The sequence below is a fragment of the Podarcis raffonei genome, chromosome 15 (assembly GCF_027172205.1).
Source record: "Podarcis raffonei isolate rPodRaf1 chromosome 15, rPodRaf1.pri, whole genome shotgun sequence".
Lineage (NCBI taxonomy): Eukaryota > Metazoa > Chordata > Lepidosauria > Squamata > Lacertidae > Podarcis > Podarcis raffonei.
In genome coordinates this window covers 8459219-8486094 of record NC_070616.1, presented here as the reverse complement: position 1 = coordinate 8486094, position 26876 = coordinate 8459219, and the positions used below count along the sequence as shown (strand labels likewise).

At 46.4% G+C, this 26876-nt stretch overlaps 1 protein-coding gene and 1 non-coding gene across 2 annotated transcripts; both read left to right on the top strand.

Annotated features, from left to right (window-relative positions):
• NOS2 (nitric oxide synthase 2) lies at positions 1-26635 on the top strand. The gene is made up of 22 exons (XM_053367239.1): positions 1-149; positions 1113-1275; positions 2478-2569; positions 2655-2796; positions 3873-4012; positions 5095-5269; positions 6855-6956; positions 8466-8660; positions 9195-9277; positions 10420-10564; positions 11702-11751; positions 13326-13500; positions 15158-15290; positions 16195-16273; positions 16652-16830; positions 18131-18294; positions 19156-19366; positions 20929-21016; positions 22550-22671; positions 24045-24193; positions 25168-25362; positions 25717-26635. Exons 1-22 carry the CDS (start codon positions 40-42, stop codon positions 25837-25839), a joined length of 3015 nt encoding a protein of 1004 aa, XP_053223214.1. The 5' UTR covers positions 1-39; the 3' UTR covers positions 25840-26635.
• TRNAE-CUC (transfer RNA glutamic acid (anticodon CUC)) lies at positions 10572-10648 on the top strand. The gene has a single exon. It is a non-coding gene; the product is annotated as a tRNA-Glu (tRNA).
• Positions 26636-26876: the final 241 nt, after the last annotated feature.

Here is a 26876-nt window from a genome sequence, read left to right as displayed (position 1 = left end):
GTTCTTCACTGCAGGACCAAGGTGTGCCAGGGATCTGTCATGAACCCCAAAGGTTTGGTCAGAGGTCCCCGCAACAGGCTCACCCCGGGAGATGAATTATTACCTCAAGCAATAGAGTTCATCAACCTGTTTTACAAATCCTTCAAAGAGTGAGTGGTTGTTGTTGTTGTTTTGTTCTTTGATCCTGCCTTTCAGACATACTTTCCATTGTTCATTCACAAGGATTTGTGCTCCTAAACATCTTGTGGAACTTATATGCAGTTCTACTTTCAAAGCTCAAACTGCATCATTACCAGTCGGTGGACACCCCGTAGCTCCCTGCTCAAATCCTTAACTTTTTATGCCACAAATGTTCTGCTTTATTTTATTTTAGTCCTGCTTTTGCTGAGCCGTCACATAAGAGTCCCCCACCAGAGGGCAATAATAATTTGCTAACTTACATACCACTTCTATATAACTGCCCTGATACCATCACAAAAAAACAAAAGGAAATGATCATTTTAAAAAAGGATGTCTGGAGTATTTGCTTCGTCTTCGCTAAACCCCTGATCTATGTTGTGTTTGAGGAACATTATTAATGACTGGTAGTTTCTCAAAGCTGGTGGGAGGGAGATGAACCCAGGTTTTCTTACTGGTTCCCAAGGCTGAGCTTTCAATCATCTCTCCTGCTCCCTATTATCTCCATGAGTGATCCAGGTGGCTTTAAAAAATAATAATGAAAATCTGGAGTAATTTAAATTGACTATCTCCCTTCCACCAATTAATTTTTATGAAAGCAGTTTCTAATATCCAAGATCATTCTCATGCCCTGCTGATTGCTTGGGAGTCATTTCCCCCAAAATGAAAGCTAATAACCTTCTTCTTTCATGGTGTCTTTTGCTGTAATGAATATTGGCAGCCATCAAAGAAAACCATGAAAGTTCAGAGTCCCAGATTCACTTCCCAGTTTGGGATAAGGGGAGGGGGGTCCTCTCGTCTCTGGGGTCTTTCCTGGAGAATTCCTTGTGCACCCAGCTGCATACGGCCATTCTTACCCTCTGCTCTTAGAATTACATCAGCTCAAAGTGTTGCTATTCATTGTTTGCTGTTTCCTCTCCCACTCCACCTGCCAGGCCCAGAATAGAAAAGCACCTCGCACGCCTTGAAACTGTGGCCCAAGAGATAGAAACAACAGGAACCTACCAGATGACTGGGGAAGAGCTCATCTTTGCCACCAAGCAGGCCTGGAGAAATGCTCCCAGGTGCATTGGGAGAATCCAGTGGTCCAATTTAAAGGTGACTGGTTTGTCTGCAGTCGTGGGCTGGTGCGCATTGGGACTGGCGGGGTGGAAGGCAAGCAGGACCTAATAATTCCTGCTGAGTTCTTCCAGGGCACCAATGAGACAAGGGTGGCTGGAGGAAGCTGGAAGTCACCTGGGCTGCCCCCAGGACTGGCTGCATGTCGTCTGGCTGAGGGCAGACTGTGTTCACGCGAGGCAGCTGTCATTCCAATTTCTTCCTTTGCTTACTTGCATGCAGCTGACAGTGACAAATGCACAACCAATGAGCAGGACAATTTGCAATATAAAAGGCAAAACAGTTGCAGTTATCGCTGGCAGTGTCGATAACACATTAAAGTCTATGAGTAGGTTCTGAAGGACTGCCGTCACCCGTATCGACGTGGTTTAACAACCTACCCCTCTTCCCAGGGAACTCTGGGAATTGTAACTCTGTGGGGGGGGGAAGGGGTCTCCTCACAAGTCTCAGCACCCATAGCAAACTACAGTTCCCGGGGTTCTATGTGGAAAGACATGAGTAGATATTATAGCACTCAGCCATCCCAATGTAAGCAGAGCATCTTGCAATTACAGAAGTCATCCTGGCTTCAGATCTGTCCCTGAAATGTCCTTTTTTTGGTCCAGCGCTCTGGCATGAGTCAGCTGGTTCCTGTAAGAGCTCAGGATGAAAAAAAAGAGCATCTCAATTTGTATCACTCATATATTGGAGGGCATGACCTATAAGAGTGCTTTTAAATGCACAGACATGGCCTTATAGGTCATGAGAGCCAGTGTGGTGTAGTGGTTAAGAGCGGTGGACTCGTAATCTGGGGAACCGGGTTCGCTTCCCCGCTCCTTCACATGCAGCTGCTGGGTGACCTTGGGCTAGTCACACTTCTTGAAGTCTCTCAGCCCCACTCACCTCACAGAGTGTTTGTTGTGGGGGAGGAAGGGAAAGAAGAACGTTAGCCGCTTTGAGACTCCTTTGGGTAGTGATAAAGTGGGATATCAAATCCAAACTACTACTACTACTATTCTTCTTCTTCTTCTTCTTCTTCTTCTTCTTCTTCTTCTTCTTCTTCTTCTTCTTCTTCTTCTTCTTCTTCTTCTTCTTCTTCTGTCTCCTCTAAGGTTGCCACCATCTTCCTTTCATTGCCTTCTGAATTGTGTTGGAAAGCTAATTGACTTTGGTCATTGTTCCCAAATGTTGTTGCCTTTTAGGTCTTTGATGCCCGCAGCTGTACAACTGCCAAGGAGATGTTTCAGCACATCTGCCGCCATTTGGAGTATTCCACCAACGGAGGGAATATAAGGTATGAGCTGTTTTTTTCTTTCGTCCTGCTTGGGTCCTTAAGAAATTAAGGAGCTGGTTGGCATTCACTCTGTCTCTTGCAACAGATCTGCCATCACTGTCTTTCCCCAGAGGACGGATGGGATGCATGACTTCCGGATATGGAACAGCCAACTCATCCGATACGCTGGGTACCCAATGCCAGATGGCTCCATTGTGGGCGACCCAGCCAATGTGGAGTTCACACAGGTATGTGGGGAGAAACTAGACACCACCAAAATATCGAAACAATAGCTGTCTATTAGCCTTTTGACAAAGCTGGCCGTGATCTTGGAAGACAGCTTGCAGCAGCCAGTCACTTCCTATTAATGGCTACTTAAAAAAAAAAAAATATTAAGCAATTTCAACATATCAAATTATCAAATCATATAATCACATACATTATTTCCCCCCCTTTTCCCCACCGCACTTCCATCCCTCCCCCCCAAAGACTTCCTTCAGTTCCTCTCTCTGATTTCTTTGCACATATTATTCTCTGCATGTTATAAAATTATACATATCCTTGCGTTGTCTATCTATCATGTTATCAACCAATAAATTTGTGTATGTTTATTCAAAACCTGCCAAGGAGTCCAGTTCATTTTGTTGTCTTTTTAGATAATTTGTAAAAAGTTCCCATTCTTCCTTAAAGTCACAGTTGTCCTTGGCCCTCAGTTTGTATGTCAATTTTGCCAGTTCTGTATAGCTCATCAATTTTTCTTGCCACTGTTCTTTCGTTGGGATTTCCTCATTCTTCCATCCTTCTGCTATCAAGACTCTTGCTGCTGTTGTTCTTCCTATTAATGGCTACTGATGGCTGTCTTCTGCCTCCATTGAGATCCAGTACTGAGGGCCTTCTGGCGGTTCCCTCACTGCGAAAAGCGAGGTTACGGGAAATCAGGCAGAGGGGCTTCTTGGTAGCGGCACCCACCCTGGGGAATGCCCTCCGATAAGCAACTATCTGACATCTGAAGGCAGCCCCGTATAGGGAAGTTTTTAATGTTTGATGTTTTGTTTTGTCCCTTTATATTTTATGGGAAGCTGCCCAGAGTGGCTGGGGTAATAAGTCATAAATTGTTATTGTTAAACTGGAGTCTGCCCTGCTGGTCATTGGCTCTGGCGCCACCTACTGTTGGCCTCCCTGCGTTCCACCCCACCACTCCCATTTTGCGTCAGGCACTGCTGGCTCTTCAGGAGCATCCAAGGAGTTAAGTCTCTCTCTTTTTGCTTTGGCCAGAAGAGGGGGAAACAAACCCAGCTCACCTCCTTTCTTTCGCTTCTCTCAGCTGTGCATCCAGCTTGGTTGGAAGCCCAAGTATGGCCGCTTTGATGTGGTTCCACTGATCCTCCAAGCCGATGGCCAAGACCCGGAACTGTTTGAGCTGCCGCCAGAGCTTGTCCTTGAAGTATCTATGGAACATCCCACGTAAGTGCCTTGGCTTCAGATGACAGCAGCCGGGACCTGCTCTTGACGGGCAGGCAGGCTGTTGTTGAAGAGAGGCTATTATTTGGGGCTTCGTGTGCTGGGGGGGTTGATCTGTTGGCTTTTGCCGGAGCAAAATTACATTGAATAATGGTGCTTCCAGGCTGTTTCCATTTGGGGGGCAGAATCCCGCAATTTCAGGATGCCCCAATAGAGTTGGCTGGGAGGTCTTGTGCAAGAAACCCACTTCCCTGAAATATCAGACTTGGGGAATAAATAAGGTGAGGAGAAAATGCACATGAAAGTGTCAGTTGACCTTTGATTTAACTCAGCATCATTTAACCTCCCCGCAAACAATTCAGAAGGAAAGTTTAATAAGCAATGGAAACACCCTTGGATTGGCATGTCTTCCCAAATATATTTTGTTCTGCTGCAAGTCTTGGGGTTCTCCTGAGCTTGCTGTCACCTCCCTTTTGCACATGGATGCAGAGGAATCTGCCTTATATTGAGCCAATATACATCTAGCTCATTATTGTCTACCCTGCCGGGCAGCAATTCCTCCAGGTTTTCAGGCAAGGGTTTCTCCCAGCTGTATCTGGAAATGCCAGATGTTGGATCTGGGACCTTTGTCGTACTCTACCACTGAGTTAAACCACAGAGCCTAGGACTTGCTGATCAGAAGGTTGGCGGTTCGAATCCCCGCGACGGGGTGAGCTCCCGTTGCTCGGTCCCTGCTGCTGCCAACCTAGCAGTTCGAAAGCACGTCAAAGTGCAAGTAGATAAATAGGTACTGCTCTGGAGGGAAGGTAAATGGTGTTTCCGTGCGCTGCTCTGGTTCGCCAGAAGTGGCTTTGTCATGCTGGCCACATGACCCGGAAGCTGTACGCTGGCTCCCTCGGCCTGAGCGCCGCAACCCCAGAGTCGGCCGCGACTGGACCTAATGGTCAGGGATACCTTTACCTTTACCACTGAGTTACGGGCCATCCCAATGGATGGTGCTGTGTTGGCTGCATAAACCACAGCACTCACTTCTGAGCAGCCATACGGAGTGGTGGAATTTCGTTTGGTTTCCCTTTCCCCCCCAGATACGAATGGTTTAAAGAACTGGACCTGAAATGGTACGCCGTTCCTGCCGTCTCAAACATGCTCCTTGAGTGTGGAGGACTGGAGTTCACAGCTTGCCCTTTCAATGGTTGGTACATGGGGACCGAGATCGGGGTACGAGACTTCTGCGACGCACAGCGCTACAATATCCTTCAGGTACTCTCTTTTTAAAATAATAACAATAAAGTTGTTTGAGTGGCAACACATTCCAAACTGATATCTGACTGACTCATATTCCTCCTTCCCTTTCCCATGCCTCACCCCCCCACCCCAAAATGCTTGTTTTTTTGCTTTTTAAATTGGAAGTTCTTTGGATACAGGGACCTATCTGCTTCCGCTTCAGAATGAAATGCTGTTAAGCACATGCACCCTGATCAATAGAGAGTGCATTATTGTCAGGGATGGAGTCAACAAAGCAATAATTCATCCGAGGCCAGCAAAGATACAGAGGTACCTCGGGCTAAGAACTTAATTTGTTCTGGAGGTCCATTCTTAGCCTGAAACTGTTCTTAACCTGAAGCACCACTTTAGCTAATGGGGCCTCCTGCTGCCGCTGCGCCGCCAGAGCACATTTTCTGTTCTCATCCTGAAGCAAAGTTCTTAACCCGAGGTAATATTTCTGGGTTAGCAGAGTCTGTAACCTGAAGCGCCTGTAACCTGAAGCGTCTGTAACCCAAGGTACCACTGTAATGCCTTGTTCAAGGAAACAACCACAGCTCAGGCCTAGTGGTCTCAGCATCTCTTCTCAGTATGTCTTGCCTCGATGATGCCGTTGCCAGGACTGAAGGTCTCCACCTTCCCAGGGCCAACTAGAACTCCTCCTCTCCAAGGTCTTTCCCACACAGTCTCAGGCTGCTTCTCTACATGTCCACCCTCTGTCCATTTCATTTCTCTGTGCTACCCAGGGGGCTTGGGAAGTGAGCCATGGTGGAGATGGTGGGGCTCCCAGGACCACCACCAGTGGTCAGGTGGATGTTGACTGCAGGCAGCCTGCCCAGGTGCCATTGATGAGGAACGCACCCATGTCACTCTCAACAATCCAGAGGTCCGCTCCCGCTTGAGGAAGTCTGTGACGAGCCTGTCCCTCTGCAGTGGCGAGTCGCGGCTGCACTCTGCGCAGAGGCTGAAAGAAACCACCTTGATGCCAAGCCAAACCACTGATTGGCTGATGGACGCATTCTTGTAAACATCGTTCGTTTGGCGAACTGCATCATAAAGTTTGGATAAGTGCAGATTCGGAAGGATAGCTGCGTTTCGGTTTGCACGTTGTTTAACGTTGTTAAATGCACGTTGTGCGTTTGATCAATTTGGCTTCCAGTGAGACCTGGACCAAATTTCTCCTCCACCTCTATTGGCAGCCTTATAGAGGGCTACTGTGCGGACGTTGCTAAGGACTCCTCCTGTTCAGTTTGCACTGGAGGAAAGAGCAGCCCCTCCCCTTCAGCAGTTGGAATGTTAGTGAATATTCTGTAGCACTACAGCATTTCTGTAATTGGATGGTGGTCATTCACAGCAGCCTTCCCCAGCTTGGTGGCCTCCAGACTCCAACTCCCATCAGCCTCTGCCAGCAAAACATTGGGAATTGTGGGAGTTGTTGTCTAAAGCATGTGGTGGGCGCCATCTTGGCGAAGGGCTGCTCTTAGATGGTTTACTGACAAGGCCATTCCTCTGGTGTGGTGATGAGGGTCCTTGAAGTCCAGAAGGTGGAATTGTTCTTTCTTCATCTCTTCCTTCTTTGCAGGATGTAGGGAGGCGGATGGGCCTGGAAACAAACAAGCTCTCTTCCCTGTGGAAAGACAAAGCTGTGATAGAAGTAAATGTGGCCGTGCTGCATAGCTTTCAGGTGAGTGGGAGCGGGGGGAGAGGAGGGGAACGGCTGTAGCTCAGTGGGTAGAGTCCAGGCTTTGCACACAGAAGGTCCCAGGTTCAATCTCAGACAATCTCCATCTTCAAAAAGAGCAGGTGATGGGGGGGGCACTATTCCTGAGACCTTGGAGAGCCCAGCCGGTCAGATCAGGTTATACTAGGCAAAATGGACAACTGGTCTGGCCAAGTCTAAGGCAGCATCCTATTTAGGGAAGGGTTGTGGCTCAGGTGCAGAACATCTGCCTTGCATGTCAATGGTCCCAGATTCAGTCTCCAGCAACAGATATATTTACAGGCAGTTGTGCAAGGTCAGTAGATTTGAGGAGGTGGTGTTTGTGCCTACCTGGTACCTGTGCTGAGTCGGCTCTCAGCTGTCTCACTGGTCCATAACATCTCCCTGCAAGCAAATCCAGATAAACGTTCAACAAGGAGGAGCCAGCATTGCCTAAAGTAGGGCTGAAATACGTCTGGATTCATTTTGCGAAAAAAGCTCAACAACTCTTGTGTCCGGATTTTCACTTTTTGAAATATGGCAACCCTACCTAAAGTCTGCAGACTGTATGGGCAAACAAATCAGGATGAATGCTCAATAAGCAGGTTGTTTGGAAGTAAGAATAAGCCTTTGTTTTCTGCTCTGCCCTGTATTAGTCTCACGCGGCACTGCTTCCGCTCTGCTGCAATTCACCTCCCTCTCCAAAAAGTTGTTCGTGATTACATAAGTTACACAATTTACATAAATTAATTGCATAAGTTGTGTCATTACATAAGCTATGTAATTTAGCCGCAGCTATGTCATTTATGAAAGGACGCAGGTGGCGCTGTGGGTTAAACCACAGAGCCTAAGGCTTGCCGATCAGAAGGTCGGCGGTTCGAATCCCTGTGACGGGGTGAGCTCCCATTGCTCGGTCTCTGCTCCTGCCAACCTAGCAGTTCGAAAGCACGTCAAAGTGCAAGTAGATAAATAGGTACTGCTCCGGCGGGAAGGTAAACGGCGTTTCCGTGCGCTGCTCTGGTTCACCAGAAGCGGCTTAGTCATGCTGGTCACATGACCCAGAAGCTGTATGCCGGCTCCCTCGGCCAATAAAGCGAGATGAGCATCGCAACCCCAAAATTGGCCATGACTGGACCTAATGGTCAGGGGTCCCTTTACCCTTTACCTATGTCATTTATGTAAACAATGATGTAATTTATGTAATTATTAACGTACGTTACATTGTCGTTTCGTTATTCTATCCCATTTGTTTCAGTGCAATGGAAATGCAATGCAAATTGGGTGGGTGGGTGTGTAATCAGTTACATATCACTGGCAGACTGGAAGCAACAACAGTGAATAATACTGACGTTGTTTGCAAGATTGATTTCCATTCCAGAAATAGGATGAATAGGCAAACTTCAGCAATTTCTGCTCCTGTTTAATGCTTTCACGGGAATTCCCTGACGTCCCTCTCTTAGAAGTAACTAGTGAGAGCTTGTGTGTTTCTTCCAGAAACAAAATGTCACCATCATGGACCACCATTCTGCTGCTGAGTCGTTCATGAAATACATGCAGAACGAGTACCGGATTCGAGGAGGGTGCCCAGCTGACTGGGTTTGGCTGGTGCCTCCCATCTCAGGCAGCATTACACCTGTGTTCCACCAGGAGATGCTGAACTACATCCTTTCCCCTTTCTATTATTACCAGGTGAGCAAAACAGTCTCAAGTCTAAGCGGCCAGGGGTGGGGCCTTACTTGGGGGTTTCCCATAGGGGCATCTGGTTGGACCCGAACCCATAGATTTAAATTAAAATAAAGAAGATTATGACTAAATTTTGGGGATAGCTTTCTGGCTGTAAGAGCTGTTCGACAGCAGAATGGGCTCCTTCAGAAGGTGGTTGACGCTCCTTCACTGGAGGTTTTTGAACAGAGGTTGGACAGCCATCAGTCAGAGATTCTTTAGCTATGATTCCTTCATTGCAGGGGTCCCTTGGGGTCCCTTCCAAGTCTACAATTCTATGATTCTAGGATGCTAGGATAGACCCAATCACTGACCTCTCCTGTTTCATCTGCCCCACACCTGATGTCCTATATGATAGGTAGGGCTTGGCCAAAATGGCCAGAGGTCTCCCACCAGAGTTGTGGTTGTTGGTTCATATTTTTTACGTTTATTTGTCACCTTCTGTGGAAAGAAAGCCAGCCCAACGTCCTCTTAAAATATCCAACTTTCTCCCCGCTTAAGGTAGAAGCATGGAAAACGCACGTCTGGAAAGACGAGGGGCGCAAGCCACGGAAAAGAGAGATAAGATTCCGAATCTGGGCCAGGTATGTTTCCGGGAGAAAAGTTGTTGCCATGTCTGCGGTGTGTAGGTAGTTTTGGAGAGCCCCCCCCCCGATGCATTGAAAGAACATGTTTCGGGAGTCACAGGAACAAGCTTCGCTGCCATCCTGCACACCCAGTTATGTCCACTGTCTGCACATTCAAAGTGGGATGGATGTGTAGTTAACTTTACACTCCCCTTTTTGAAAGGCTTTCTGCTCCACGTCTGGTTTAAAACTAAGGACACGCCAGAATGGAAGGCAGGGTAGGCCTTGAAGTTGTCCCTCAAGGGTTAACAGCCGTTCCTCGTCTATTATGTTATGCCATGATAACACAGAGGCATTTTTTCCCCCCAGTGGTAGCATCAGTGTTGTGGAATATCTCCCTTGCTGAAACGCAGAAAGCCCCATCAGTACTGGCATTCCACTAGCTCTTGAAAACACACCTATTTAGACTAGTGTTTTCCTGATCACCTGACTCTCCTGCTTTGATGGTTATTTCAACTTTAATGCTTTAACGGGCTTGCATCCAACTCAGAGTAGACCCATTGAAAGTAACAGACCCAAGTTCTTCATGTTCATTATTTTCAACGGGTCTGCTCCAAGTAATACTAGCATTGGACACCACCCCGGGTTTCTTTATATATTTTAATTACGGGTGCTTTTAATGTCGTTGTTTTGCTGCGTGTTGTAATTATGGGCAGCTGCGTTTTTAGAATGGGCTTGATTCTTGCTGTGTTGCGGTTGGCTTTTACAGTCGTACCTTGGAAGTCGAACAGAACCCTTTCCGGAAGTCCTTTCGACTTCCAAAACGTTCAACTTCCAAAGCGCGGCTTCTGATTGGCTGCAGGAAACTCCTGCAGCCAATCGGAAGCTGCAGAAGCCCCATCGGATGTTCGGCTTCCAGAAGAACGTTTGAAAACTGGAACAGTCACTTCCGGGTTCCGATTGTTCGGGAGCCAAAACGTTCGAGAACTAGGCTGCTCAAAAAAACAAGGTACGACTGTATTCACTCATGAAACTTCTTGAAATGAAAGATGGCACATAAATCCTATTGACGTTATTCATTATAATATTATTTATTAATTAGAATTATTAATTATTAATGAATTAAATTGACAAGTAATCTATCGCTCCTCATTTCCCAGGGCTGTGCTTTTTGCATCGTCGCTCATGCGGAGAGCCACAGCGGGTAGGATCAAAGCGACTGTCCTGTACGCAACGGAAACAGGAAGATCAGAAACGCTGGCCCGGAACCTTGGTGACCTCTTCAACTGTGCTTTCAACACCCGGGTAAGAGGCTCCTTGGGATAGCTCAGTCAGCAGAGCATGAGACTCTCAATCTCAAGGTCGTGGGTTTGAGCCCCACGCTGGGCAAAATATCTCTGCATTCCAGGAGGGGTTCGACTAGATGGCCCTTGAGGTCCCTTCCAACTTTACAGTTCCATGACCTTTAATATATTTTTCCTGTGAGGGGAGAGTAGCATTATAACTACATCAGAATGTAAGAAAAGGCCCTGCTGGGTTTGGCCAATGGCCCATCTAGTCCAGCATCCTGTTCTAACAGTGCCTGAACTGTGGGAAACCAGCAAACAGGATTTAACCACAAGAGCATTTTCCCCTCCTGGGGGTTCCCAGCAACTATGGGTGCAGGAGAAATGTGATTCAGTTTGCATTTAAAGGTGAACCTACCTCTGTCACCTGAGATTAAGCCTGTCCTGCTCTCCCAACGGAGCTCTCCCAGCTTGGCATGGCTGACTATAGCTTCCCCTCGGTCCTGTATACCTGAAGGAGCGTCTCCACCCCCATCGTTCTGCCCAGACACTGAGGTCCAGCGCCGAGGGCCTTCTGGTGCTTCCCTCGCTGTGAGAAGTGAGGTTACAGGGAACCAGGCAGAGGGCCTTCTCGGTAGTGGCACCTGCCCTGTGGAACGCCCTCCCAGCAGATGTCAAGGCAATAAACAACTATTTTACTTTTAAAAGACAACTGAAGGCGGCCCTGTTTAGGGAAGTTTTTAATGTCTGACGCTGTATTGTTTTTAATATTCAGTTGGAAGCTGCCCAGAGTGGCTGGGGAAACCCAGCCAGATGGGCGGGGTATAAATAATAAATTATTATTATTATTATTATTATTATTATTATTATTATTATTATTATTCCCTCCACAAAACCTTGTCCCTTTTCTCCAACCTCCCCCACAGCTGCTTATAAATCCAACTTCCTTTTCTAGGTTATCTGCATGGATGACTACGATCCAAGGGATCTGGAGAAGGAAGCACTCCTTCTGGTGGTCACCAGCACTTTTGGAAATGGAGACGCACCCAGCAACGGAAAAGTAACTTTTCATGGCCACGAGGCAAAATGAATTTCCAGTGTGAGCGAGGTTATCAATGCAATGTAAATGGTGTCTCCTGTTTTGTTTTTGCCACAGACGCTGCAGAACACGCTGCTGTCTATGAAACAACTGAGCAACAGATTCAGGTAACTGTTTTTTGGCTGGGGGTGTGCAGCTCTCATCTTGCGCTGAACAATACTGTCAGGTTTCTGAACTTCCGGCCTTTCTGGTCTGAGATCATGCTTTGCCGTCTGGTTCTATGAGGAGTGTAGGAAGCGGCCTTATTCTGAGTGAGACCGCTGGCCATCTAGACTAGTATTGTCTAGTGAGAGCCAGTGTGGTGTAGTGGTTAAGAGCGGTAGTCTCGTAATCTGGGGAACCGGGTTCACATCTCCGCTCCTCCACAGGCAGCTGCTGGGTGACCTTGGGCCAGTCATACTTCTTTGAAGTCTCTCAGCCCCACTCACCTCACAGAGTGTTTGTTGTGGGGGAGGAAGGGAAAGGAGAATGTTAGCCGCTTTGAGACTCCTGAAGGGGAGTGAAAGGCGGGATATCAAATCCAAACTCTTCTTCTTCTTGTCGACACTGAGTGGCAGCAGCTGTCAGAGATTTCAGATCAGGGTCTCTGTCACTCAGCGACACTCCTTTTGCTTGCTGCTCTTGTATTGTTCATTTTAAGGAAATGTTTCTAGTTATTAAGGTTGCAACTTTTATTAACCTGATAGTTGAATACATTAAAAAAATCCTTTTGATTGACTAAAAAAGTGTCCCCAATTATATAAGGGAGAAGATTTGTAAATCGTTTTTAAAAATTGCTTGCATGGAACACTAAACCGTGGTTTGCACGTTGCCTGGCTTTTATGTAATACTAAACCCCACTCCCTTCTCTTCTTCTGGTATGGCTGTAATAAAGTGATCAAATGCCTCTGCTTTCATTTTAGATTAAACACAGTTTAACGTTGTGTCCAAACTCAAAACTGTGGGTTTAACTATGGTTTGCTGAAATAAGCACTCTTATGAAACAATGGTTTGAAGTTGGCATTTTCCCAACAAACCATCAGATCAGTGACACTTTGGTTTGGACATTGCTGGGGGAGATGGAGGGAGCGCATTATTCTGTGGTTCACAGTGACTTAACACTATGCTGTATGTTAGATCCAAGCTGCCTTGATGTCTGCACATCATCCAAAAACAAAAGCTGTTGCTTTTTGTGTGAAAGAATGTCAAACCTATGCACATTTAATTCGTTATTTCAGCAATCAACTAAAATATACAATTGATCCAGCTTTCTTTACTTAGTTGAAAACCCTGTTAATCGTACAAGTGGTGTAATACCTGGGTGTTCCTGCTGGGCTGGGTGCTTGAACTCTGAAAATGTCCCTTCCTTGTCTGGATGGAGGACAGACAGGGGTGTGAATATAGAAAGCAGCTAAAATTTACATTCATGGCTCCACCTGCTTTTGCCTGTGGTCCCGCCCACCACTGACATGTGACCTCAGGAAGGTCACTCCAAATGGAATGTGACCCTTAGGCCAAAAGTGTTTTCCCACCTCTGTCTATTATATGTCTGTCTCACCCATATGCAAGTCTCTCTCACCCAGAGAGGTGATCAGGGCCCCATCTCTGCTTAGATGCTCCCAGAACCATTCTGCGCATCACCCGTTGTTTGTTTTTGATGATATCAAGAGCGACAGCTAACACAGCTCTCCCCTTGGAACAGATACACTGTCTTTGGCTTGGGTTCAAGCATGTATCCAGAGTTCTGTGCCTTTGCTCGCACCATTTACCAAAAGCTCCAGCAGCTGGGGGCATCGCCTCTCACCCCGATGGGCGAAGGAGACGAACTCAACGGACAGGAAGAAGCTTTCCGGATGTGGGCACTCAATACCTTCAAGGTACCAACAGCCACCAGATTCAGGAGCGGAGAGGGGAAGGATTCGGAGAGGCATTGGGTCCAAATGTTGTAGGGAAATGGTCAATGCCATGAATGGGGGTGTTTCCTGACCCCTGTTCCGGGAATCTGGAGCTGGGGACTGAAATTAGGAGCTTAGAGGTCTGCAATAGCAGTGAAAAATGAGGGGGACCAGCCCCTTCCCAACAGATATTGAGGGGGGCCAAACACACCTCAGCCGCACAGAGTTGGCGTGCCTGGTACGGTGGTACCACGGGTTAAGTACTTAATTTGTTCCGGAGGTCTGTTCTTAACCTGAAACTGTTCTTAACCTGAAGCACCACTTTAGCTAATGGAGCCTCCTGCAGCCACCGTGCCGCCGAAGCACGATTTCTGTTCTTATCCTGAAGCAAAGTTCTTAACCTGAAGCACTATTTCTGGGTTAGCGGAGTGAAGCATATGTAACCTGAAGCGTATGTAACCCGAGGTACCACTGTACATTAATTGGGTTATATCCAACTATGTTTTCCTCAGAGTAGACCCTTTGAAATTAATAGGCTCAAGTTAGGCTGGTCTATTCCTTTCAATGGGTCTACTCTGGGTAGGATGAGCATTGGATGCAAGTTGTTATCTCCCAGCCTCAGACACCGGTTTCTTCAGTAATCATCTCTGCTCTTGAATGCACCTGCAACTGACCAAACTGTGCAAATTAGTGCAGAATATCCAGGAGAGTTAACATCGCTCTTTGGCCCTCCAGATTATTGGCCTCCAGATCCCATCAGCTCTGGCCAGAACGGCCAGTGGTCAAGGATAATGGGAGGTGTAGGCCAAAATCACCCAGAAAGGCATTGTTTTCCCATCCCTGAGGTTGAGAGGAGTGGGAAGGCTGCAGTGGCTCAGGGCTGGGTGTGAGCAATTTGCACATGCTCAGAGACACCCACTTACAATTGCTTGGAGTTCTGGCTGTGAATTGGCTGGCAGCTGTTGGGCTAAAAGCTGATTGCTGTGCCTCAGTATTCATCAACTGTAAAATGGGATCAACTTCCTCTTGCACATGTAGGTGTCTTATGTGTTTAGCTTGCCATGTGCAGTGTGCGGTATGCCTGCATGTTTTTTTTTTTTGTCAGCTGCCTGGTTGTTTGGGTTCTGCTTTTTACTTGTGGAATGCTTTGAGTTTGGATTGTGTGGTCCACCACATGTGGCACACACAAAACTCCAGCCTTAGCCTCACTCTCTCAGACACAGGACCATCCTTGTTTATTGTGAAATGTTGGCAGCTATGTGAATACAGGAGCCACAGAGCCTTTTCCAGGCAATCCTTCCTGGACAGGAATATAATTGTGTTGCCTTTGCAGCTATCTGCAAGAACTCACTGAGTTTTCAGTGCTTATGAAATGGTCATTGAAAATTCTTCCACTCTTTGCTGCTCGCTGCCTGCCCCCATGTTTTGTCTCAGTTCTAGAGAACAATGAAAATGGCACTGTTTTGCATCATGTTTACATTTAACTTGAACTAATTTAAACAAACAAACAAACAAACAAACAAACATGTTTTAACATAATCAGTTGAACTGAATTTATTTACTTACAGTCCATGCTAACTCAAGATGATAGCCCTCCATAATTTCAGTCTAGCTTCTTCTCTTTTCTGTTTTTTAAAAGATTGCCTGCAAAATGTTTGCTATCCGTGAAAACCACAAGATCTTGGTTCCGAAAGCATATACGTGTAATTCAACCTGGGATCCAGAGAATTTTAGGACTGTGTATGACTCTCGGCTTCTGGACTTGGGGAAAGGTATACCGTAATTTCCTCCCACCTTGCGTCTCAAATACATTTGTGTGTGTCTGCAATATACTGTATTATTATTATTATTATTATTATTATCATCATCATCACCATCATCATCACCATCATACACACCTTCAAATATTTAATAGTACTTAAACCTCTGCTGTTGTTTAAATCCACCATTTTCCTCTCAGTTTCCTCCATTTTTGCTTCACTCAAACTTCTGATGTTGTTTTAAGCCAGGGGTCCCCAAAGTAAGGCCTGTGGGCCGGATAAGGCCCGAGGGACTCGTTTATCCAGCCCGCGGAGACCCCTCCCGCCCACTCCTACTGGCACTGCGCTGTGCAGCTGCTCACTTCCGGGTTGGAGGAGCACTGGAAATAGCTTGTGTGCTTGCACAAGTGTTATTTGTGCATGCACAAGCGTTATTCCTGGTGCACATCCGAGTCGGAGGAGGCCCGTGCACATGCACACAAGCTATTTCTGGTGCTCCTCTGACCCAGAAGTGCGCCAGAAATAGCATGTGCACACGCATATGGGCACATGCTTCCCCGCCCTCTGGCCCACCACGCGATCAGCGCTGGAGACACCGGCCCGAGGTGCAGTAAGTTTGCTGCCCCTGTTTTAAACCTCCACTTTTGCCCTCTCAGTGTCTCTCCCGTCTGCTCCCATGCCATGGCTGCTGTGGTTGTGCAACCTGCCTTCTCTTTTGTTTCTCTCCCCTCCCCTGACTTTGTGGAAATCAAGGATTGCGATGCAGCCCTCCAAGGGGGGGGGGGAATCTGTGATGACAGCCTTACATTTGTATGTGTATAGGAAGATATCATTGGAGCTGTAAGCAATCTCCTAAGTAAGCGCATCATGCAGAATGTTCCATACTCCAACTTAGCAAATGTTTCCCCCTTCACAGCACTTGGTGACGTCCATGGGAAGAACATCATTCCAATGAAACTAAAGTTTCGGCAGAACCTGCAAAGTTCAAAGTCCAGGTATTCAAGTCATATTCTGAGTATCCCTGTTTTAACCCATCCTAGGCATGGTTCTTTCCCCCTTTTCTTTAAAAAAACACTAATCTGGACTTGGGGGTTATTGGACTGGAGTCATTTGACCAACAGGTAGGAAGATACTCACACGTGCTGCAGTTTATTGTGTGTTGATCGGCACATCTCTAAATTTCCCTTTAACTGATTGGGAAAAACCCCCTGCAATTTGGCAAGGTTTTCCATAAATGGTCAACAGGCTTTCAGGGAATCTAAGTAAGAGACAATACTTCTCCCCATTAGACACCAAAAATGTATCCTGTCCCAAAGTATCAACAAGGAAATCCTGTGACGGTTTGATGGGTCTGTTTTCGCTTGCTGTTTCAGTCGAGCGACTATCTTAATTAAGCTTTCCTGTGAGAGAAATCAGGAAGTCGAGTATCTCCCTGGAGATCATCTCGGGATCGTCCCTGGCAACTGCAAAGTTCTCGTGGATGGCATCATCGCCCGAATCACAGATGCTCCTCCGCCGGATGAGATCATTAGACTGGAAAGGCGCAGCGATCGTAAGTCAGGACTTGTACAATTTGAAACCCGAAAACCTGAAACCAAAGCAAATCTCAGAGTCCTTCCAGACATCTTTTGCATTGTGCATTCATAATTATTGGCGCTCATTACAGTACCTGGGCGGTTGTAAACAACCATTTTAGCACCATTCATGTCTGCAAAGGTTTTGGGGTGGACATCTTGCTTCGATTCTGATTGGTGCACATCCTGTAGCTTCCTGCTTGAATTGTGTAACTTTTCATACCCCAAACGTCTGTTGCTTGTATGTTTGTTGCCACACTGTTGTGGAACTGTAGCTTAAGATTGCTCTCCAGGCGACAGTAGTGTGGTAACACTGGGGAAGCATCACAGCACAACTAATGAAGTGGAATTCTATGTGGATGTTCTACTAAATGTCCACTACTATTGCATCAATGACATATTGCAGAATACAGCTGCAACACGCCCACCCCTGCAGCCACCATAAAAAGCAACCCGTCTGGAAAGGCCCTGCAGAGAACAAAAAAATTTGGGGGGAGTGCATATGAGTACAGTGGTACATTGGTTCTCGAATGTAAACCATTCCAGAAGTCCGTTTGACTTCCAAAACGTTCAAAAACCAAGGTGCTGCTTTCAATTGGCACAGGTGCCCTGGAAACAGTAGCCAACAGCCGCATCGGATGTTCGGCTTCCGAAAAACGTTTGAAAACCGGAACACTTACTTCTGGGTTTTCGGCATTTGGAAGCCAAAATGTTTGAGTACCAAGGCGTTCGAGAACCAAGGTTCCACTGTCTACTTATCCACTTGAGTGCTTGTGTAGCTATGTCAACTCCTGTTTCTATTACTGGGTGAAATGGTACAAGGCTGCCCTCTCTAAGCTCAGCAGGGCTCCATCCTTTTCTCTTAGGGCTGAAATTGATGGGAATTAGTGGTACAGTTTGGGTAACTTTAGACTCCGAGTTTACTGGCCTTACAGGGGACTTTCTCTTCAGCTGGTAAATGCATATTAGTACATCAAATTCTTCAGAATGCAGGAAGCCAGCCCTGCTATGTTTGGCGGTGGTGACAATGGGAGGGGACCCTAGTCCGTTCTGCCCTGGACATCTGCCCCCAAAAGCCTTTCCTCAATGGTACCTTTAACTGGCACTGGTTGCTGAGTTCAACCAAAGTCTGGAAAAAACAACACTTTTAGGGCAGGAAAACAGCCACACCTATTTCTTGCTCTGCGTCTCCTTTGCGCAAAACCTCATCCCCAGCTGACTTCCTCTTTTGGAGATCTGAAGATTTCTCCCCCCAACTCGTTTCCTCTTCGATTCCAGGTGGCTACTGGACGGCGGACAGCAAGTTCCCAGCCTGCACCCTCTCCCAAGCCTTGACTCATTTCCTGGATATCACGACTCCGCCTTCCCAACAGTTGCTTCGGATCCTTTCTCAGCTGGCAAAAGAAGAGAGCGAGAAGGAGAGGCTGGACCTCTTATCTCATGTGAGTTTTGCCATGATAAAATTGACATTCCCTTTAAAAAATGAAGAAGAAGCCTGCTGAATCATAGGGTTTTCTGGAGTGGGCCTGTTGCTCATTTGCTAATGTTGCTACTGTGTTGCCCATGGGGATAAGGAGAAAATTGATTCTGTTCACTGTCCCAGAAATATGTGTTTATAAATGCATGACACCGCAACATCATACAATACATAACTATATGAAATAACTTCAACGTAGCAGTGGCGATACAGCCCACATTATTATTATTGATTAAATTTGTGCCCTATATCCACAGGTCTCAGGGCAGTTCACAGGATAAAATTACAACATAAAAACACAAAATACATAATCAAAACCAAAACCACCCAATAACACTCCCCCAACACATTTTAAAAGGGCATTAGATGACAATCAACCCAAGGCCTGCTTAAAGAAGAACGTATTTGCCTGGTGCCTAAAGGTGTATAATGAAGGCACCCGGTGAACTTCCCTGGGGAGAGCATTCCACAGACAAGGAGCCACTGCAGAGAAGGCCCCGTTCTTGTGTTGCTGCCCTCTGGACCTCTCAAGGAGGCACACAAAGAAGGGTTTCAGAAGATGATCTGGGTTGGTTCCTATGGGGAGAGACAGTCCTTGAAGTATTGTGGTCCTGAGCTTGCTACATGTTAAAAGTTCACATTTAAATGTGAACCTGCCTGATTCGCACTTCGCGAATTGCAGCCATCCTTTAAAATCCATGTTCCTCCAAATTTTGTAATGCAGAGGGATGTGGAGGAAAATGCATATAAAAAATAGGGTTAACTCCAACTCTGATTTAAAGCCAGCTGGCTCTCTGATGGGCTTTTTGCGTGTTTTGCGTTTCAGAACTTGGAGGAGTACAACAAGTGGAAGTTTTACAATGGCCCCACCTTCCTGGAGGTGTTGCAGGAGTTTCCGTCGGCCGAGGTCTCAACCTCTTTCTTGCTGTCGCAGTTGCCTTTGCTGAAACCCAGGTATTACTCCATCAGTTCCTCGCAGGACCAGGAGCCCGGAGAACTCCACCTGACGGTCGCCGTGGTCACCTACAGGACCAGAGGTAAGAGGGGCTTCCTGGAGTGCGATGCCGCAGAATGGGAAATTCAGCAGAAGCTGGTCCATTGGGACTAGTCAGGCACTGCCCCACAAACCTCTGCTCTCAGCCCAGCCCATCCACTTGCCTTCCCACCTACATCCAGTCCAGGAAGTGGTCCTAGATGTCAGCTTCCTCCTCCTCCTTAGTCCCAGTCTTGTCCCTTGTAGAACTCAGCAGGGAAGAGGATGGGGACTACAATGAGTAGCCTCTGGCTGTCCTTTGCTCTGGCGCCACCTGCTGTTGGGCTCCCTGTCTTCTGCCCTGCCAGTCTCTTTTTTAAAAATATATATTTTTATTGGTTTTACATATATTTTCCAAATAAAACATAACATAACATATCTCATCTTATACCACATTTTGGCTATAAGCCTAGGACTTCCATCAACCATGTCTAGTGATTTTCGACCTGCATCTCTTAGTCTTGCATCTCCTTCTCTTAACTATTACTTTTATTAATCCGTACTTTAGAATCCATTCTCCTAAATTTTTTTCTGTAATATTTCATATAGTTCTCCTTACAAAACTTCTTGTAATCCTACAAGCGTAGTCAGCTGATTACAATTGTTTTTCAAATAACTCACATATTTACTCAATCTTTCAAGAATTTCTGGTCCCGCTGGTTTCGAATTCTTCCTGTCATCTTATCCAATTCTGCATAGTCCATTAATTTCATCTGCCATTCCTCTGCCCTGCCAGTCTCAATGGGCAGCAGGGACCACTGGGTGACTCCTTCCCACCAGCTGCAAAACAGTCTGATGGCAACACGACAATACTGTGTTTGTCCCTCGCACTTGGCACTGGACATAGCAAATAGGGACAGAGAGGGAGAGATTCAGCTTGCATTTAAAGGCAGATCTACCTCGTTGGGCACTTCCTGAACTAAAGCGCAGCCAACATTTGAAATTCCCGCATCTCTGAATTTTGCAATGCAGTTCTCCAACCAAGTCACCTGTACAAAAGTGCCCATCCTAGGATAAAGTGTGCATAAAAATGCATATATTGGGGAAAATAACATATACGCAAATGTGTCTATTAAGGGAAATTTGCACTAAAAAGTGGACACAGGGACTTTTAAAAGATGAATGTGGAAATGTAGAGAATTGAAAAAATGAGATGGGCAAATTGGACACTTGTTATTTCTCTATCTCTGGTTCGGAGAGGGTGGGGAACCAATGGAGGCTTCGAGGTGGGGGAGCAGCAGGGCCACAGGGCTCAGTGAGCTCCTTGCTAGCATGTGTGCTTTGGGAAATGCCCAACAATGCTGACACCTGGTATTGACTTAGGCTGGATCCAGGCACACCCAAGAAGCGTTTCATTTAAACGCGTTGTAAACTTTGTATGAGAAATCGGGTTGGCAAAAATGGAACTCCACAGCGCCATCTGGTGTCATAGTGTTGTAATGCATAGACAATGCATATAAAGCTCTTTTTCTTTACCCATCTAGCTGAGTTTCAAATCTCACATTAGCCTCTCATGGGGGTAATGATTTAATTGACATTTCCCCCCCCCCCACTTCCTCCACTCAGATGGAGAAGGTCCGGTGCATCATGGAGTCTGCAGCACTTGGCTGAACACTGTCGACCTAGAGGAGACCATCCCCTGTTTTGTACGCAGGTAATGACACACCCAAGAACTGGGCTGTAAGAAAATGTTGATGAACTCACAGCCTCAAACTGACATGTGGGATGCCTGCAGTGCCACATCTTCCAGGTCAGCCCTATCCCGATTGTGCATAAAGGACATTAACTTGATTTTATGCTTTTGCTGGCCGAAACCAACCAACGCCACCCCCATACAATTTATTTATTTTAATTTATCAGATTTATTAGATTTATATACCACCCTTCATCGAAAGATCTCAGGGTGGTTCACAAGATAAAAACACAAGATAAAGCACAAATAAATAGTTAGAACAGAGACAACAAAGCAATAACCCCCACTCCCACAAACACATTTAAAAGCCTGTGGAATGTTAATCAGCCCAAGGCCTGGTGGAAGAGGAAAAGCTTGGTTAGATGCTACAATGTAGGTGGCAATGCTATTCCACAGAATGGGGCAGCCACACTAAAGGCCCTGCTCCAAGTTAATGCAGAGAGAGCTTCTGACATCTTTGGAACTCACAGAACAGTGTCTCCTGTTGATGGCCGTGATCTTGGAGAGTAAGGAATAAGATGCTCTGTCAAGTGTTGCAGAAGTTGGTAGGGCAGCTCAGTTTAGACCACCTAGTGAGTTCATGGCAAAAATGAGAACTGATCTGCTGGCTTCACCCTTTGAACCAGGGGCTCGTTTGTTAAGTATTTAATTGTTTGTTTAATTGACACTGAAATGCAGACTGCCTAAATGTGTATTGCTGAAGGCTTTAAAGTGGGGAAATTGTACTGGAGTATGTTGTTGTTGTTGTTTAGTCGTTTAGTCGTGTCCGACTCTTCGTGACCCCATGGACCAGAGCACGCCAGGCACTTCTGTCTTCCACTGCCTCCCGCAGTTTGGTCAGACTCATGTTTGTCGCTTCGCGAACACTGTCCAACCATCTCGTCCTCTGTCGTCCCCTTCTCCTTGTGCCCTCCATCTTTCCCAACATCAGGGTCTTTTCCAGGGAGTCTTCTCTTCTCATGAGGTGGCCAAGGCACTGGAGTATACTAAGTGGTTTCTGAGCTCCTTGATGGGTTAATAATTAACCATTGTTGCTTTCTGCTAGCTGACACCTGAGTGTTTAACCTTAGCTCAGGTAGAAAAGGTATTTGGTTGCAAATCTCCATTTTGAAAGGGAGTCGTGTTTAGCATTTGTTCCCAGGCTCCGTGGAAGCAGGATGTCAATGAAGTTCTCCAGGAGCACACAGCCTCAGGCAAAATAGAGGCTGGAAAGAGAGAAACTTGTGGTTTTGGATCTGTTTGGAGTATTTCATATTTTATAGAAAGCAGAGCCTCTGCTGGACTGCACAAGATCTTGTACGGAATGACTTGGATGTATTATTTACCATTTTTTGTTCTGTTTTGAAGAAAGTTCTGCAAGTAAAGCTTTAATTAAACATGTTTTTATTCCAAAAGGAGTCAGTTGTTATGCATCCAGTTGCTTCAAGCTGCACAATATTAATATATGCATTATCATTTGGCTATAGCATCACTCAGTTGTTGTTTTCTGTCTAGTGCTGATGGCTTCCGGCTTCCAAAAGACCCACGCGAACCGTGCATCCTGATTGGGCCAGGCACAGGAATCGCCCCGTTCAGAAGCTTCTGGCAACAGCGCCTCTATGATTTGGAAAAGAAAGGTGAAAGGGGACATTTGTCACCAGCTGTTAGGCCTGCATACATACCACCCCTTTAACGGCCGCATAAAGCATGTGACTTCCCCCCAAAGAATTATGGGAACTGTATAACCTCCCACAGAGCTACAGTTACCAGCATGCTAGCAAATGAGAAACAGGCACACTTCAAGATCTAAGTTTTAGTGTATAAATCCCTAAACAGCTTGGGACCAGGAAACCTGAAAGATCGTCTCATCCTTAATATATTCAGCCAATCACTGTGTTCTGCAGCTATGGGCCTCCTGCATATACTTTCCTATCAGGAGGCCTGTTACTCACAATGTCAGAATTTGGCCTTTTGTGTGGTGGCACCTACCCTTTGGAACTCATGGCCACTGCATATCAGACGGGCACCATCTTTGTTGTCTTTTCAGCTAAGGGGGTTTCCCCTTTCCACGTGGCTTCCAAAAATCTTTATCCCCTCTGCTCTCTGGCTTGGATTTGAACTGAATTTATGTATGTGCTGTTTGTTATGTTACAACAGTTTTTGTACATTATTTTATATGCATTATATTGTAAAATCACTTCAGGAGGCTCATGAGAAGCAATTTATAAATGAAAGCAATAATATTTCCACCCTTAAAAAATAAATAAAAATATTTATTTATTTATTAGATTTGTTGATCGCTTTATATTTACCCCAGGCAACCCAAAGCCACGTACAACCAGACAGACAGACAAACCCCCACATAGATACATTAAAACCAAGAGGGGGGGGAAATACATTAAGACCATCCCACCTGCTTCTGAAAGGCCACAGATGGGTAAATGCCAAAGGCCTGGTTATAGAGAAATATTTTTGTCTGGTGCCTAAAGATGTCTAATGAAGGTGCCAGGTGAGCCTCCCTGGGTAGAACATTCCACAGACAGGGAGCCACCACAGAAAAGGCCAATTTTGGTGTTGCCACCCTCTGGGCCTCTCTTGAAGAAGGCACACCAAGAAGTGCCTCAGATGACGGTCATTGCCTTCCTGTTTCTTTTTTCTTTGCTATCATGTTTCCCGTTTCTTTGTTTCCTTCTTATAATGCTTCAGGGATGGGCACTGAATTTTCACCCTGAAACCTCAACTTCTGCTGGCCCTTCCTTGCAAAATAAATTTTTAAAAAAATGCTCACCTGCCCCAAAACACCAAACTTAGAAAGCTAGCATTTCAGGGACTCTAGTTCCTGACACACTAATTTTCTATGTGTGGGGGATGCATCTATGGCACAAAGGGCCAGTCACCTCAGTGAGAACTAGGCGTCCCAAATAGGCATGAATTAAAGTGGGACAGAAGGAGATCTGTTTGCACTCCCCTCCCCATGCGTGAAAACTGATTTGGAGGCTTCTGATTCTAGGGATCAAAGGGAGGAGTATGATCCTGTTATTTGGCTGCCGACACGCCAGCCTGGATCACCTCTACAAAGACGAAATGGAAGAAATGAGAAGGAAAGGGATCCTCCAGGATGTCTACACAGCTTACTCCAGAGAGCCTGGCTATCCCAAAGTAAGTCTCGAAGTCTCGTCTTATGTAATAATAACAACAACAACAACAACAACAACAACAACAACAACAACAACAACTCTGGGTCTTATCTTGAAGGACTCACTTTTAACCCAAACATGCATTTCTTAACCTTTTCCATATTTGCATGGCGGTCTTGCTCCTGTTGCGACCCACCTTGGGTCAGGCCACAAACCACTAGAGCAGGCACCCCCAAACTCAGCCTGCCAGATGTTTTGGGACTACAACTCCCACCATCCCTAGCTAACAGGACCAGTGGTCAGGGATGATGGGAATTGTAGTCCCAGGACATCTGGAGGGCTGAGTCTGGGGGGTCCTGCACCAGAGGGTCCAGACCCACCAGTTGAAGACCAGCGGTCCAGGACATTTATAACAAATTGAATAACTGACCCTTTTGCACCCCAAAATGGGCCACAGGTGATGGGAAAGCCTTCCTTCTGCCTGAGACCTTGGAGAGCAGCTGCCAGTCCAGTAGACAAAACTGTGTTAAATGTTGAAGCCCTAATTTAAAATGTCTCTTGAGAGTCCCATGGACTGCAAGAAGATCTAACCTAGCCATTCTGAAGGAAATCAGCCCTGAGTGCTCACTGGAAGGACAGATCGTGAAGCTGAGGCTCCAATACTTTGGCCACCTCATGAGAAGACTCCCTGGAAAAGCCCCTGATGTTGGGAAAGATTGAGAGCACAAGGAGAAGGGGACGACAGAGGACCAGATGGTTTGATAATGTTCTCGAAGCTACCAGCATGAGTTTGACCAAACTGCAGGAGGCAGTGGAAGACAGAGTGCCTGGCGTGCTCTGGTCCATGGGGTCACAAAGAGTCAGACACGACTAAACGATTAGATAACAACAATACTAAACGACTAAATAACAACAATACCACAATAATAACAATATTACAACAACAATAACGATGGAGATGAATAATAACATACGGGTTTGTTCTTCTCGCTCCAGGTTTACGTCCAAGACCTTCTTCAGAAAAAGCTGGAGTCCGACGTGTGCAGGCTCTTGCACAGAGAGGCGGGCCACCTCTATGTTTGTGGGGACGTCCGTATGGCCAGAGACGTCGCTAAGACGTTAAGGGAGATATTTGCCAGGAATCTGGGCCTGACGGAGCAGCATGCCGAAGATTACTGCTTTCAGCTGAAGGTACGCTGAAAACCTCTTTCTTCTTCATCTTTGGAGATCACTCATAGCCAAGTAAGATTGTCTTTCACGAACATGGTCTTAACAGAAAGTGACTGTGGAGGCCAATTCTGGATCCACACGTCCTTCCACAGTAGGGACATAGGTTTCTGGGCAGGAGTTGAGCCCTATTTTACTCCTGGTGCAACAAATCCACTTTCAAAACAACAATGGTGTGTGTGTGTGTGTGTGTGTGTGTGTGTGTGTGTGTGTGATTAGAAAAGTGATGGGGAAATTGATTGAAAAGTGTGGGACCCCCTGTAGTAAATGTTGTGGCAAATAATACTGATTGCTGGTTTATTTCTTTCATTTATACAGAGGCAGAAACGATACCACGAGGACATATTTGGGGCTGTGTTTCCCCACGAGAACCAAAGAGAACTGGAAGAAATGAAACTTGACATCAGCAACTGGAGACCTCAACCTCAACTGAAATTTTAGCCATAATTTGCACACTTGTCCACATTTTCCATCGTGGTTGGGGGCAAATTTTGCTTTCTCTCCATACTCTGCCTACGTGGAGGCGATTAGCAAGATTTGTCCCATAAATCTCAGCTTTAACAACAACATCAAAAACGCAAAACACTACATATTTAATTCTATTTATTCTGTAAATTCCTTTTTTAGTTTGTGTATATTTTATCGGAAGCTTAGTCAGCTCTTTTTTAAAAAAGAGAAAAAAGAGAATATCTATTATTGGACAAAGGATCTCAGATTTGTGATCTGATTTTACCCTGCATTACATGTTTTAGAAAAGGGAACAAAAAGTAATCTAGATTTAAAAATGAAACAAAAGAAAGCAACCAGATTGGCAGGCAAAATCAACAGCTCCTACTTAACAAAGGGCAGACTATTGTGCCTGGTGCATATGGAGGCGGGGCACTGATGAGGCAAAGGACAATGTCATTGGTGCAGCTTGGAGGCAGTCTCATTGGTTGCTCGTCCAGCTGCACCATAGCCCAGCCCCTCCCAGGAGCCAATCAGCTGGGCTGGGGGTCTCAGGGGGCGGGGCTTGGAGCATGGTCTGTTCCTGGTTCATAGACAGGGCCGTCTTACCCATAGGCGCTAGGGGTGCGGGGCACCCGGGCGCCAGGCTCTCAGGGGCGCCAGGCCGAGAGTCCGGGGCCCCAGAGTTGAGTCCGGGGAAGAGCCCGCCCATTGGTTGGAGCGCTGTGGCAGGCTCATCTGCTGCGGGTGGCTCTGCGCCGCGAATTTGGGGGCAACTGAGCCAGCAAGATGCTAAGGTGGCCGCCCGGCTCCACCCTTCAGCGCACTCTGGGACTGGGCAACCTGGGGGGGGGCACCGGGCGGATCTTTGCACCCCGACCGCATATGCTTAAGACAGCCCTGTTCATAGAGATCAAGGCTCAGTCTTTGACTTTCTTTTGGAACGCTCATCACTTTGCTGCGGTCTGAGGCTAGAAAGGGTTGGGGGCCACCCATAGTTGGACTGACTCATTCATTTGGGGGTGTTTGCC

Bases quoted from the DNA above. Each gene is read 5' to 3' on its own strand.
- NOS2 (XM_053367239.1), top strand. From the start codon at position 40: ATGAACCCCAAAGGTTTGGTCAGAGGTCCCCGCAACAGGCTCACCCCG. The intron at 150-1,112 runs GTGAGTGGTTGT...TCCACCTGCCAG, and splicing joins TTTTACAAATCCTTCAAAGA to GCCCAGAATAGAAAAGCACC. The intron at 15,291-16,194 runs GTATACCGTAAT...CCCCCTTCACAG, and splicing joins GCTTCTGGACTTGGGGAAAG to CACTTGGTGACGTCCATGGG.